General features: G+C 40.6%; 1 protein-coding gene across 2 annotated transcripts in view; it reads right to left on the reverse strand.

Moving 5' to 3' along the window:
* Positions 1 to 335: 335 nt before the first annotated feature.
* rbfox3a (RNA binding fox-1 homolog 3a) overlaps positions 336 to 15,013 on the reverse strand; it is a 165,904-nt gene continuing 151,226 nt past the window's right edge. For both annotated transcript variants that reach the window (XM_060844519.1, XM_060844518.1), the window contains exons 10-11: positions 3,691 to 3,769; positions 336 to 380 (exon numbers count right to left, since the gene is read on the reverse strand). In XM_060844519.1, coding sequence (XP_060700502.1) covers positions 336 to 380; positions 3,691 to 3,769 — 124 coding nt within the window. The remainder of the gene's footprint in view (positions 381 to 3,690; positions 3,770 to 15,013) is intronic.

The raw sequence follows: 15,013 nt of genomic DNA on the forward strand, positions 1-15,013 counted from the left end.
TAAAAATCGGCCTAAACCAAGGAAACTCTCTGGTTGGATGCCAATTTTCAAAAGAAAACAATATAGCTGTCAAGTTTCCTGTTGTTTTCTTTTAGGTTTATACATCAGAAATTTTCCAAAGTGGATTATACTGAGCAAAACTCAAGAAAAAAATTTGCAATCACCACAGATAGAACATGTAATAAACACAAAAAAAAACATCTGAGGTAAAAATATCATGTTAACCAGAGAGTGTCAGCACAAAACATTACTGCATGTCGTGCCGAAACCCCCACAGTTTCTGAGAAGACGTTTCTAGCCCTGCTGGGTTTTAGTGTGTCTCTGAGTTTCTCTTGCTAGTACGGGGTGAAGCGACTGTAACCTCCTCTGTACAGGCTAGCCTGCAACATCAAAGATGAAAAAAAATCGAATAAATATTTTTTAATGTACGAAATGCTACAGCAACACAAGCCACAAATCTAATTAAGAGAATGAAGGGAGAAAAATCATCTTAATTAATGAAAGCTTTTAGCTAGCAGCTGCTCCGGAGATTTGCACGATTTGAAACCACACGCACGTCACCTCGGCAAATTTAAATCATTTGTCTAAACGAAGGCATTGCGCTGATGAAGCTCAAGGGAGTGGCAGGCTCTTTTTTTTTGTCTTTCTTTCTCTCTGCAAAATAGCTACAGAGGGCTTTGCCGCAATCACCATTCATTAATCTTAATGTTTTCGGGGTTTTTTTTTGTTGAGGCTCTCAAAATGGAAAATTGAATTTTTTTTCATCAATGATGTTGGCTGCAAAGCTAGCTAAAAACCACGTGTATCAGTAAAAGTATTCGCTACAGTGAGTGTGAGAACTGAGAGAGACGGAGAGAGGCCCAAACGCTCGCAGGAACACACACACACACACACACACACACAAAAGAGACTGGGTGGAAGAGAGAACAATCTATGTGTATGAATTTACTCCTGACATTGGCAATAATTGTGTATCAAAAATGCTTAATCCCAAGGCCTTCATATGGTATTCAACTAAGTATATGCATATATCTTTATTATTTTAAAATAAATTACATTAACAAATTAATTAAATAAATTAATTCCCTAATTGCCTACAAATCCATGATGGCTTCCTTGCACTGATGCTGTGGGTACAAGGGACCCTCACCTACAATATAGCTTCTAGTGATATTGTCCAGAATGGCATGGTCTCAAGGACTGAATTAAGAAAACAAAAACATTTTCTACTTTTCTCTTGCTGTGGTGAACAGTCCCTTTTTTAAAAAATGGTGAGAACTCACCACTGAGACATAGGCAGGATATAGAGTCATTTGCTCTTAGTTATTAAAAGCAACATCTAATGCTTTTAAATCAAAATTCTGCCATTTCAACACTTGATTATGATAAAGCTACATTATGATTATAATACCATGATGAAAAAAAAGGTTAAAAATAATATAAAGTAATAAGAAGTGAAATGAATCAGTATGCAGTAAAATATTCTGAAATGAAAGTTGCTAAATTTAGAGCAGTTATACCTGTAGTTTAGGAGAAGCCCTTATTTTGCAACTCAAAATCTTCATAAATCAAACTATTTTCTGTTAGTACTCTTGCTTCTTCTATGACATCATCAAATATCATGTTAGTAGGAGTGAAATTCAGATAGAACATTTAAGGAGGGAGTTGTCTAATTTGGGACTTTGAATCTTCACCTTCCCTGAAGTAAACTGCAAGTGGAAATGAGTGACCAGCTAGCGTTTGCACTCCTAATTTAAATATATCTTTCACCTCCCTGTTTCATTTGAACGGGAAGTGGAAGCAAGCATTATGACAGTCATGTTAAAGATCTTTCTAAATCCAAATAAATCCATAATCATTCGTGTGTGTCTTTTATGCATTCATGTAGTTCCATGTTCTTGAGACCCTGAGCCGTTCATCACAGAGGTCATGTAGCTCACCTGTTCCCTGGGTAATAGAGTGAAGATGATCCTTCCTGGTGCCAACAATTCTAGTTTCCACATCTACATAAAAAGTTTTCGTTTATATCACTGGAGATCAGACCTGCCTAGATATTTGCATGCACTCCACATTAGTAAGCAAAAGACCAGTTTTCTGAGATGGTCCAATATTCTAGCCATTAACCCAGGATAAGTAATTGCTTGCTGGTCTATTTGAGCTGAGAGTTAGGATTACAGTGGGATATGTGGGAACTACCCAATGGGAAAATGTTTCTTAAAATCAAATGAATGGTTGCAGTTGCACAAAATCCAGAAACCTTGCTGTTTGACTTCTTTTTGGACTTCAAAAACTCAGAAGTAAGCTTAATCCAAACTGGAGAAAGTTCTGATTGGCTTTGGTTTGATTAAATCCTTTTGGATTTTGGGTTCAGTTCAATGTTTAATCCCTACCTGGTAGGCCAACCAAGGACTGGCATTGACGGCATTCCTGGAGATATCTCTGAGATGAACCGTCCCACTCTCTCTAACGAGGAGGATGCCATGATTGCAGGAGGTTAACATGGGGGAGGAAAGAAAATGGGGGAAAAATGAGTGGGGGAACAAGAGATTGTCTAACTGGACATGTTGAAATTACAAGACAAAGCAGGCAGGAGGTAAGAAATTACTAATAGATATACTAATGAGAAGATTATTCAATGATGTCAGAGATGAGAGAGGACCAAGTCTAAGTTAGCTAGTCTTTCAATAGCCAGCAGATTGTTTAATAACAGATTTCTCCCAAACTACATAATTTTTTGGGTGTTACGGAATTTTTTATAATTACCTTTTTTGTTGCAATTCGAGAACCCAGAGGAGTTTACAAAGTCATTACTATAAAAGCCTAGGTACGTTCCCCCTGTAAAAGGTTAATAATTCACTTTCGTTATCTTTATGTGTTCTTATGCATATATTTGCATCTATGTGCATTTATGTTACATGTGTGCTTTCTGAAGCTGTAGGTACATTATCTGTCACCTCACTGCAATAGAATAGCATCTGTGGAAATGGAATTCTCTTCATGGGGTATGAACAACTTTCTCATGACATAAAAAAATTTTCAACTGCTATCGGAATGTAAATGTTTCAACGTAACTCAATTTAACATTTGAATAAATGTAACACTAGTTGATGAATCTGCATTATTATTACCTGGTTGGTATAAACAAAACACACATTGGGCGTCAGTGAGGGGATGTAGTTTCTCCCAGTGCTTTCCTGTGTATATCTCTGCGGATAAACGTACATATGTGACTTGTGCATCCTTTATGAAACAGATCTACAGATTGACAGCCGCAGCCATTTTATCAGTAGGGATTTGTTCTTTCTTTTATCTGTAGGTTTGGTTCATATGTGTATATGTCACATACATCTATGGGTACACTGCTTTACTGTAGTAACGAGAACAGAAAACCTAATAGTACCAAAGGTGTTGTCCATCTAAAAGGTTCATTTTACAAAGGAAGGACTGTACAAACATGTGCTTGAGTGTGTGTTTCCTCATGATTTTGGGTTCAAACAGTTTTAATAAAATAACTGAGATTTTAGGGTAAGTGTAGTGTGTAAATTAAGGCTGGATTTAAAATCTGAAAAGGCTCAGCTACTTGCCTATGAAGTTCTTACAATGCATTAGGCACACGCCCACAAAGTACATATTTGTCTTTACATCTGTGGAAAATGTCAGTAAATAGTAAGTGTCATTTTTGATGCTTACCATGGTCCCAACGCTGTATGTTGCAGCTGGTGCAATAGTGTGATGGTAGGGGTCAGCTGCTGCATAGACTCTGCCATAACTGAAATATAAGAAGAAGTACATATAACATACAGTAATCAACTCACTTCTACTGGTCTTAGCAAACAATGTTTTGAGCGTTACAATTTTGACAGCCTTGTGCTCACGCAATCATCTCAACAACCCTCAAGGATCCCAGTGCTTATAGCTTAATGCACTGATTCTTGATTTTGGCCAGCAGAGAATGAACAAGACCAAGTGCAAAGCATAAGAAAATGTTTCAACTGTAATTTTCAACAATAGTCAATAAAACTGAAACTTTCAAAGTATGACCACCAGAACTTGGCATCAAACACAAGTGGTTAAAATGGTCTGATCTCAAGAAACTTGCACTCTATAACTGAAAACTAGCATTGCCAGTGAAATTTACAACAATGAGCTGTTTTTGGTCTGTTGCAATTCTAACACAGTGTTGTTCTCCTCAAGTTAATGGCCTTAATATATATTTAGAATATGTCTTCAATGATAACAATGGTGGAAGCAAGAATTTTACCTCATGGTTCCACTTATACAATAGCTTCAAGCACTGCCACAGTACAGTAATCACATTGAAATAGCTAACTATAAATTATCTGCTAGAGGGCACTCCAATACAGAAATTTCATTTGAAATCTATTTCATGTGTACAGTTGACTGCTGTTACTGGAGGTTTTTCTACTGAACTTAACAATCTTTTCTACTTTTACTGAAAACAGCCAATATGTAAATTATATTTTCAAACAGGTCCTGGTTTTTTTTGGAGTCTGACTCCTTAACGAGTGTGATTTATAAACGGGTTAAAGGCTTGCTCCAAATAGAAAACACAGGAATAGTAAATATCATTTCACTGAGTGCACTAAAACAGGCCCATCAGGGCTTGATTGGAAGGACTTCTCCTTAAACACAAAATGTTACTTGCAGATTGGAAGAAAGAGTTAATTTTTCCACATTTTCAGGATGGAGCCTCAAAACATAAGCATTCACCTCAGAAATTAAGGTGTGGATGGCTCAGGACTTTCTGATTGTTGGGTACAATAGCTGGAAAATTGTGGGCAATGTCTTTTGGAATTTCTGTCTCATGCTTGTAGTTGACCAGGTTTGCTAGTTAAAAGAGTACATTTGTAAATTTACCTCAAGTTCATGTCAACAGCAACAAACCATACTTATATTGTGCTTTTATGGTGTTGAAATGGTCTCAAGCTCTTTACATAATGGACGTTGAATAGTAGGAAGAGACAGGAGGGAAATTTACCAGACGTTTGAACAAAGAAGTGGTTTTAAGGGCAGTCTTATAAGGAAGTGGAGAAGCTTATGGAAGATATTGCAGGGAGTGGATCTACCCCTAAACAGCTGCAAGCAAATCCACCAATGGTAGGGGTGAAGGAAAAAAGGACGCAAAGAGACCAGAGCTTAAAGAACGGAAAGTTTTTGATGTGGTAGTTGGCAGCAGAACATGCAGGTGTAGACCTGGAAAGAAGACACAGATAGGGAGGCCTTTATGAAACATGAGAAAGGAGGATTTAAGCTGAAGACAGTGGTGTCTGAGAAACCATGTAGGTTGACAAGAATAAGGGTGACAGATATGCTGCAGTACTGTTTGTGGGAAGTCGAGTTTTGGATGAGTGTATGCTAATATTGTGTGAAAGATGAAAGGCAAACCAGGAATTCATTAGAATAATTGAATCTAAAATGGACAAAAGTCTGCTAATATTTTGAAGGTTACAATAATGTTGGTGGAGAAGATATGAAATTGATAGCTCAACTTGGGGTCAGATGTTTGTATACCTTGCCTTTAAGAGAGTTCACCTTTAAGAATCACGGTGCTGGGGGCATACAATGTTGTGACTCTGCCTGGTAATTGATCTGCTTTCTGTCTGTAAGTTGCACACACTGAAATCAGTTGTTTTGCCATAATATTTTGCTTCATAACTTGAGATGTTTTTTACTGTCTTAAAAATCCAACTCAGAGTCAATCAATCCTTGATGATTGATTGACTGTGAGATAATTATTATTATTAACATGGCATGGTGAATGGTAGTAGAAAATATGGTGCTTATGAGACTCATTGTGCTTGAACAGTCAGCAAGTTAACCCAAGGTACAACACACGGTCTACAATCCTAAATCTAAAGAGTATGAGACAACCCTCAATCTCTTTGCCTATTGCAGTGTCAGAGTCAAAAATACATCTTGCCGGTAAGCTGACAAATCTCTATCAAGAAGGCAGTTTAACTTACTTAAGAAAAGCAAATGATTGAGGTGTGTGCAAGGTCGTTGGCAAGCAAGGAACCAAGGGCAGCTCAAAGGCATATTGTCAGTATGTTCACACAATTCCTGAGTTTAAAATGGGATAGAGCAGAGCTTCTACCCAGACTTGTTCTGAAGATGGTGGGACTGTCCTCTGAAAAGACACTAGACAAAGTGGGGCTATGTTCTCTACAGTTTTGAAGAATTAGAGTTGATCTCATTGAAGCTACAACACATGTAAAGGGATAGTCAGGGGAGATGCAGGTAAGATGTTCCTCTTGGTTGGTGTGTCTGGAACCAAGGGGCCCAACTTAATGATACGAAGGATGCCATTTAGGATCAAGATGAGAAGAGATTTCTTATATGTGTGAACCTTTACAACCCTCTATACTAGAAGACTATGGGAGCTCAGTCTTTGAGTATATTTAAAGCAGTGGTTGATACAGTTTTGATTGTCAGCGGCATAAAGGGTTATAGGATGGGTTGAGTAAAGGTATTGAGTTATTTTATCAGCCACGAACATAATAAATGGTGGAGAAGACTTCATGGGCTGAATGGCTTACTCTGATCTTCCTAACAAAGTAATGTTTAAATAGTGTTGAGAGTTGTGCTTTAAACAGAGTTGTGCTTTAACAGATTTGGATGTGTCTGATGCAGAAAAACAAACCATTCAAATTTGTTCAGGAGTTAAGACCAAAAGTCCATCCAGAGTTAGCATATTGTGATTAACACCAAAGAATCCTTCAAGATAAGGACATGTTAGAAGACCAATTCAGAGTCAGATTTTGATTCATCGATTAGAATTCATGGAGTTCAGCCAGAAGCCTACAGAACTCACCAGACTACTTGCAGAGAAAGTGTTCCTTATAAAGTTTTCCTGATGGAGAACTAGCGAACAAAGTTGTTGAGTTGGTGATTGCATTCACCCTGCATAGAAGCTTTCCAGAAAGATTTGCTGAACAGTCTAAAGTTACATCAATTTGAAGAGCTCCTGAAGGAAAGATGGAAGTACTAAGTGATCTCTGCAGGTCAATCAAGCTTACTGGTCACAAGTACAAATGTGATGGTTGACACAATCGCTCCAAAACTCAAATAAAGTAAGACACGTGGAGGGTGCTGCTTTCTGCATGCACCAAGAAAATGCCCTTTTTTTAAAAGGTGGGTAGCAGAAAAAGCTATTGACAGAGGCAATGCATTAGAACAAAGGATGATGTAGCTACAAAGAGGCGTGCACCAACCTAAACAGACGGAGTGTTTTCCAGCTACAATAAAGACCATCTGGTATCCAGCCTGAGGCAAAGATATGAAGTGATCAACAAACTAGAATCTGATGATATCTACAATGAAAAAAAACTGGTGAACACATTCTTCACACTGTCAATCTCATGGAAAATATTAATGTCATCATATGGTCAGAAGCAGGTGCAAAACTTAAATTATCATGTTTAGGCAACTCGTGACTATTTGCTACCAATTTGCAAATGCCAATGTAAAACCCTCGTGAATTTGAGAAAATAAAATGCACCCACAGACTTGGGAAGCCATGATGAAATCTACAAACAGCACACAATGGTTGACCAGTTCCATGTGCAGAATCAATGGGGCTGGAGTGCAAATACAATCAATCTGCCTGGCTATTACAGGTGTTCTACATCGTAGACACTGCTGGACCAGAAATCACAACTTCAACAGCATGCTGTGATCTTGGAGTCGATAAAGTGTGGCACTGGAAAAGGCACAGCAGGTCAGGCAGCAACTGAGCAGCAAGACAGCCAATGTTTATCAGTGACCTCGCATTGGTTACACTTTATGTCATCAGTTACAGAGAGACCCATCAAAAACTGCAGCGGACTCATCAAAAAACTCTTGCAGAACTGAGAATGGAATGATCCAGACTATAAGACCATATGATATAGAAGCAGAATCAGGCCATTTGGACCATCAAGTCCACTCTGTCCCTCGATCATGGCTGATATGTTTCTCAACCCCATTCTCCTGCCTTCCTCCCTTAACCCTTGATCACCTTACCAATCAAGAACCTATCAATCATTTTTACTTAATGACTTGGCCTTCACAGCCCTCCGGAGGAATGAGTTCCAAAGACTCACCACCCTCTGGCTGAAGAAACACTTTACTTTCTTCTGAATTAGTGGAATTAAAAACACTGCTCTCCGCTGGGAAAAAATTGCAAGTGCAAGAAGAAAAGGCTGAACGACCAGCTCAGAACAAATCCAATTTCTGAGATGACAACATCTTGAAAGGAGACTTTGGCTCAGCTAACAAATATAAGTGGACAGGAAAGGAAGGAACAATCTGGATCATCAATTCACTGAAACCGGGAGCAACTATCCTGTAAAACAGGTCACACATAGCAGAAGCAGCTCCAGAGACATTGGCTTGAGCTCCAACAATCAGTGCAGAATTATAAATTTGCTAAGACAGGTGGAGATGCAGATCACACATAATAAGAAGTCGTACGTCATTCATAGTACTGTCCTTTCAGAAATAAATCTCAGCAATGATGCTCTAGAGAAAGCCAATCATTCACTGAGAAGAGAGGGTGAGGTGAAGACTAGGGACAGTCAGTAAAACCGACAGGAGAGGATAATGTGAGGACTAGCATCACCCAGAGGGGAGGGTGAGTTGAGGATTAGAGACGGGCAGCTAGCATTACCGACAGGAGAGGGTGAGGGAGGACAAGAAACAGGCAGTCAGCAACACCAAGAAGAGAGGGTGAAGTGAAGGCCCCCAGAGAAAAGCACACAGATCAGAGACAGAAATAGGATATAAAAAAATATTTTTGTCATCTATGACAGCATAGCCTAGCCTCGCTGCCGCAGAATGCTCCGAGTAGTTGGACCGTTCCGTATCACCTGTCCTTCGTGAAGAAGTTTACAAAGAAAAACACCTTTGAGCACAAGTCCATCAGGAAGTGGTCAGCACGTAGTGTCCTTGAGACCCTTCGGGAAAAGGAGAGGGTGGATCCTATCGAGCGGTTCCCTGAGCAGACTGTCAAAGCCATTTGGCAAATGTCTCATCGCCAGAACTTTCCAACAGACACCAAGACATGGTTTGGCTGGGGAGGTGGGGGGGGAGGGGAAGAGCCTGTCACACACCTCCTTCTGGAATGTGCCTATGCAGAGGAGGTCTGGACAGGAATGCAGTGGTGTCTGTTGAGGTCTGTTCCCGAGTAGTGCCGTGACGTGGGACTCTGCGCTCTACGGCCTGTTCCCTGGGACGCACGCCGTGATGAACATCAACTGTGCCTGGAGGATCATCAACTCAGTGAAGGATGCTCTCTGGGCGGTCTGAAACTGTTGATCTTCCAGCTGAAGGAGTTGACCTGACTGAGTGTTGCAGACTGGCACATTCTAAGGTCAGGACTACATGTTGAGGGATGCGCTGAAGTTTGGGGCAGCTGCCGCCAAGGTGTGGTGGGGAAAGACCACCGTGTAACATCTGCCTGCCTAAGAAGAACGGGGGCCCATGCAGTCATTTGGGGTCTGCTGACGCCTCAGCTAAATATGTGGACATATGATTGATAAATGTACAGACCTGTATATAAAAATGATAAATTCTGATCTCTGTATATAAATGTTTACGTATGTATGGCATGACCAACTGTACAGACCATCAAATTATTTTATGAATAAAGTATATTTTGAAATAAAAAAAAATCTATACTTAAGTGGGAGCAAGGATAAAATAAGACTAAAGGCTCCATATTTTATTTAGTTAAGTTTGGAGATCTTAAGCTCATGATTGGCAAAACCTGAACTAAATGGGAAATTCTAGATATGACCAACTGCAGGTGTCGTCTCTGGCAGCAATTTGAGCTCTGTCTTTTGGACTTGAGGAGCAGCTAGGGGCAGTACGGTGTATTCATGAGTCTGAAAGGTTTGAGGATAGCATGATTCAGCATGTGGTCACCATGCAACTGAAAAAGATGAAGTCACATCTGAGACTGAGACTTGGATGGAAATTGGGTATGATTGGCATTCCTGGTTATAAGGTATTTAGATGAGTGGGGGTGACAGAAGAGGACTGGGTAGGATCCAAATATTAATCAGGTAACCAATTATAGCAGTGAGGTAGATTCATATCTTGGCAGGACCATCAAATGAGGCCATACGGGTTATAGTTAAAGACACAAAAGGGACAAACATACTGGTGGTGTGCAGCATAGGCTTCCAAGCAGTCATGGATACACAGAGGATCAAATATGTCACCAATTTTCAGTAAAAACATTAGGACAGTAACTGGGAGGGATCAAAATTCTTATTTTTTCAACTCTGTTATGGGATGTGAGCATTGCTGGATGGGCCAGCATTTATTGCCCATGGCAAAAAGTGAGGACTGCAGATGCTGGAGGTTACAGTCAAGAGTGTGGTGCTGGAAAAGCATAGCAGGTCAGGCAGCATCTGAAGAGCAGGAAAATCGACGTTTCAGGCAAAAACCCGTCATTAGAAATGAGGCTGGGAGCCTCGGGGTGGGGGGTGGGGGAAGCTGAGAATGCACTATGTGGATGGAGATGGGGACAAAGGTGATAGGTTGGAGGGGAGGATGGAGTGGATAGGTGGGAAGGAAGATTGACAGGTGAGACAGGGCATGAAGGTGGTGCTTAGCTGGAAGGTTGGAACTAGGATGATAGGGGGAGGGGAAATGAGGAAACTGGTGAAATCCACATTGATGCAATGGAGTTGGAGGGTCCCGAGGCAGAAGATGTGTTCTGCCTCCAGGCATCAGGTGGTAAGGGAGTGGCGATGGAGGAAGCCCAGAACCCGCATGTCCTTGGCGGAGTGGGAGGGGGAGTTGAAGTGTTCAGTCCACGCGGAGGTGGGGTTGGTCGGTGGTGTCCCAGAGATGTTCTCTTACGTGTCTGTGAGTAGTTACCCATCCCCACTTGCCCTTGAGAAGATGGTGATAGCGGCTATCGTGAACCAGTGCAGTGTATGTATTGCATCTAGGAGAACCTTTTAGCCAGTCAATAGAATGCTCAACGAGTGAAGAGGCAATTCTAACATTTGGAAATTAGCCCAAATGGAAGACATAATAATAGGAGAGCATTCTGGTGATAGTAAGCATAACCCAGTTTGATTTAGGTTTGTTCTGGAAAATGATGAGGATGAGCTGGGAATAAAACTTCAGCACTGTGGAAAAGGTAATTTTCCTAAAATAAGATATGGTTTGGCACAACTTGACTGGGAGTAGCTACTAGCAGATAAAACAGTGTTCAAGCAGTTGGAGGCATTCAAGACTAAAGAACCCTGAATGAAAAGGGACATAGAGATTAAGGACTAAGAAAAGTAAAAGAGAAGCTATGGCAGATACATCTTTGAGGAATTATTGAGGAAGCTGAGGTTGCTATTTTTTGGAGAAGCAAAGGTTGAAAGGGGCAGGAGTAGAGGTATATAAGATTGTGAGGGGCTTAGTTAAGCTGGTAAGAAAATACGTTTACCATTCGTAGAGTGGTCAATAGCCAGGAGACATAGATATATGGCCAATAGTAGGAAACCAAGATGACACATAGGGAAAATTATTTTCTTACTCAAAGGGTGGTGAGAATATGGAATTTCCAGCCCGAAAGTGTGTTTGTGTCAGAAACTCATGAAATATTTAAGCAGTATTTCAATATTTGCTGGCATTTCCATAGCATGTAGGGCTATGGGTCAACGGGTACAAACTGAGATTAGTGTAGTCAGATCTTGGTTGACTGGCACAGGCATACTTGCTGAATAGTGTCCCTCTGAGCTGTAAGTGTCTATGAGTGTATAACAGTAAATGCCAAGAAGATTTGAACAATTTGAAACAGTTGGAATCATAGAATCCCTCAGTGCAAAAAGAGGCCATTCAGCCTGGTTCTGTGATAGGCTCACTTGCTGTACTGCAGCACCCAGGCTGATGCTGGTATTTCAAATCAAATATAGAGCCAATATGAGCCATGTAGGAATCCAGCTTATCTCAGTATCAAATTGTGATTTGTACGACTGATTATTCCATGTTAATGCATATTGTTAAATTAGAGAAGATTCTGAAAAATATTACCAGGATGTTGACTGGGTTGGAGGGTTTGGTATGTAAAAATAGACTGGAGAGTCTGGGACTTTTTCACTGGAGCAGAGGAGGTTGAGGGGTGACCTTATAGAGGTTTATAAAATCATGAGGGGCACAGAGAAGCTGATTAGGAATGGTCTTTTCCTAAGGGTGGGGTAGTTCAAAACTAGGAGATAAATGTTTAAGGGGAGAAAGTTTTACAAAGGATAAGAGGGGCAATGTTTTTACACAGACAATGGTTCGTATGTGGAATGAACTGCCAGAGGAAGTGGTGGATGCGGGTACAGTTGCAAAATTGAAAAGCTATTTGGACAAATACATGAAAAGGAAAGGGTTGGAGCGCTATGGGCCAAATGCAGACAAGTGGGACTAGTTTAGTTTGGGAACACGATTAGCCTGGATGAGTTGGACCAAAGGATTTACTGTCATACTGTATGAGTCTATGACTCCAAACAGGTTTAACGTGGTTTAAGTTGCAGTTAGATTGGTAAATTGGGTTACTGCTGTGGCATTATACTGTTTGAATATTAATGGAAAAATACATTTCTGTGAAATTCTATTACCTGCCATTTTAATAGAGGGAGTAATTTATTTAAAATAAACATGTTAATGCCTCAGTTAAAGTAGCAAAATAATTTGATACGGCAGGCTAATATTCACACAGTGTGAAATTGGCTGTGATTAAAAATTGTTTTTCCTTCTTTGGACTTCATGTGTCACAAGTAAATATTCATAAAAGAGTTAGGCTCAGAAATTGGAGATATTGCACCAGATTTACCAGAATGTACAAAATTGAAGGTATGGACATTGTTGTGGGGACTGCACCAAAATACAGAGAAGGATAAACAAGTTTGCTGAGCAGACAAATGCTAAATGAACCACGATATAGAAAATTGTGAGGTGGTTCATTTTACTTGGAGGAATAAGGAAGCCAACTTGCACTACTGAAGGAATGAAACTAATTTTTATGGAGGCCTACACAGAGTGAGGATTAGGCATACACACATCATTAAAAACAGTTATAGAAACAATACAAATTAGGGTTGCACAGTGCCTCAGTGGTTAGCACTGCAGCCTCACAGTGTCAGGGACCCACGTTCGATTCCACTCTCGGGCAACTGTCTGCGTGGAGTTTGTACGTTATCTCCATGTCATCCAGATGCTCTGGTTTCTTCCCATAGTCCAATGATGTGTAGGTTAGGTGCACTCGCCAAGCTAAATTGCTCATCATGTCCAGGGATATGCAGATGAGGCGGGTTAGCCATGGGAAAAGCAGTGTTACAGGGATAGGGTAGGGGGAATGGGTCTGAATGGGATGCTCTTCGCTGGGTCAGCATGGACTTTGTGGGCTAAATGGCCTACTTCCACAATGTAGGGGATTCTATGATATCAATAGGGCTAGAAATAGTCAACACAAAGTCCCTGTTCTCATTTAGAGTCTTAAGGCTGAATTGTTTTGTGGTTGTGTGTGTACAATTTGGTCCCTACCTTGTAAAAATGAATACCAAAGCACTAGAGAAAGTACAAGAAGAGATTTATGAATCTATCAGAATTGAGAGGTTGAAATTATGAAGAAAGGTTGAACAAGTTGGATTTTTTTCTTCAATTTCAGCAAATAGGTTTAGGATGAGAGGGGAAAGGTATAAACGAGACCTAAGGGGCAACTTTTTCACGCAGAGGATGGTACGTGTATGGAATGAGCTGCCAGAGGAGGTGGTGGAGGCTGGTACAATTGCAACATTTAAGAGGCATTTGAATGGGTATATGAATAGGAACAGTTTGGAGGGATATGGGCCGGGGGCTGGCAGGTGGGACTAGATTGGGTTGGGATATCTAGTTGGCATGGACAGGTTGGACTGAAGGGTCTGTTTCCATGCTGTACATTTCTAAACATCAAAAAGAAATCAAATAGAGGTCCTTAAAGCTGCGTGGCTGAGGAGCACCTACTTCCAGTTGTGATTGAGTCCAGAAAAGAGGAAGCATAAATATAAGGTAGCCACAAACAGATTAAATAGCAAAGTGAGGAGAAATCTCTCCACAGAGAGAATGGTGAGAGTGTGAATTTCCACTTGTTGGAGCATCTGATGAACTTACATGAAAACTTGACACACAAGAGGAAGAAAGGACAAGAGAATTCAAGGCAGAAAATGGAAGACGTAGTGTGTGAGGAATATCCCAGGAGCAATATAAACATTGTTATGGAACAGTTGGGTTGCTTAACCTGTTTCTGTGCTTTTAACATGATTTTCTGGAAACTCCACATTGTTCTCTGAGCAAGATGGCAGCCAAATAATCTGCTTATTCCAAGCTATCTTACCGTCAATACCTTGGATTAGTTGCTGCTCCATTTTTACATCTGCCTTTGGATTTCTATCCCCTTTACACTTTGTTCTTGTTGAATGATAGAAATTGTGTTTTCCCATATAATTTGCTTACTGCATCATATCATGTTCATTTTAGGAGGAGAGAAAATATTGCTGGTGACATACACAATCTCCACCGATCACAGTCTTTTTAGAGAAAAGATGGGCTTGTGCAGAACATAGAGTCATGGAGATGTACAGCAGGGAAACAGATTCTGTCATGCCGACCAGATATCCCAACCCAATCTAGTCCCACTTGCCGGGACCTGGCCCACATCCCTTCAAACCCTTCCTATTCATATAAACATTCAAATGCCTTTTAAATGTTGCAATTGTACCAGCCTCCACCACTTCCGCTGGCAGCTCATTCCATACAAGTAGCACCCTCTGCGTGAAAAAGTTGCCCCTTCGATCTCTTTTACATCTTTCTCTTCTTACCCTAAACCTATGCCTTCTAGTTCTGGACTTCCCCACCCCAGAGAAAAGACTTTGCCTATTTATCCTATCCATGCTCCTCATGATTTTAAAAACCTCGAAAAGGCTACCCCTCAGCCTCCGACGCTCCAGGCAAAACAGCCTTAGCCTATTCAACCGCTCCCTAA

Source organism: Hemiscyllium ocellatum, chromosome 25 (assembly GCF_020745735.1).
Source record: "Hemiscyllium ocellatum isolate sHemOce1 chromosome 25, sHemOce1.pat.X.cur, whole genome shotgun sequence".
Taxonomy (NCBI): Eukaryota; Metazoa; Chordata; class Chondrichthyes; order Orectolobiformes; family Hemiscylliidae; genus Hemiscyllium; species Hemiscyllium ocellatum.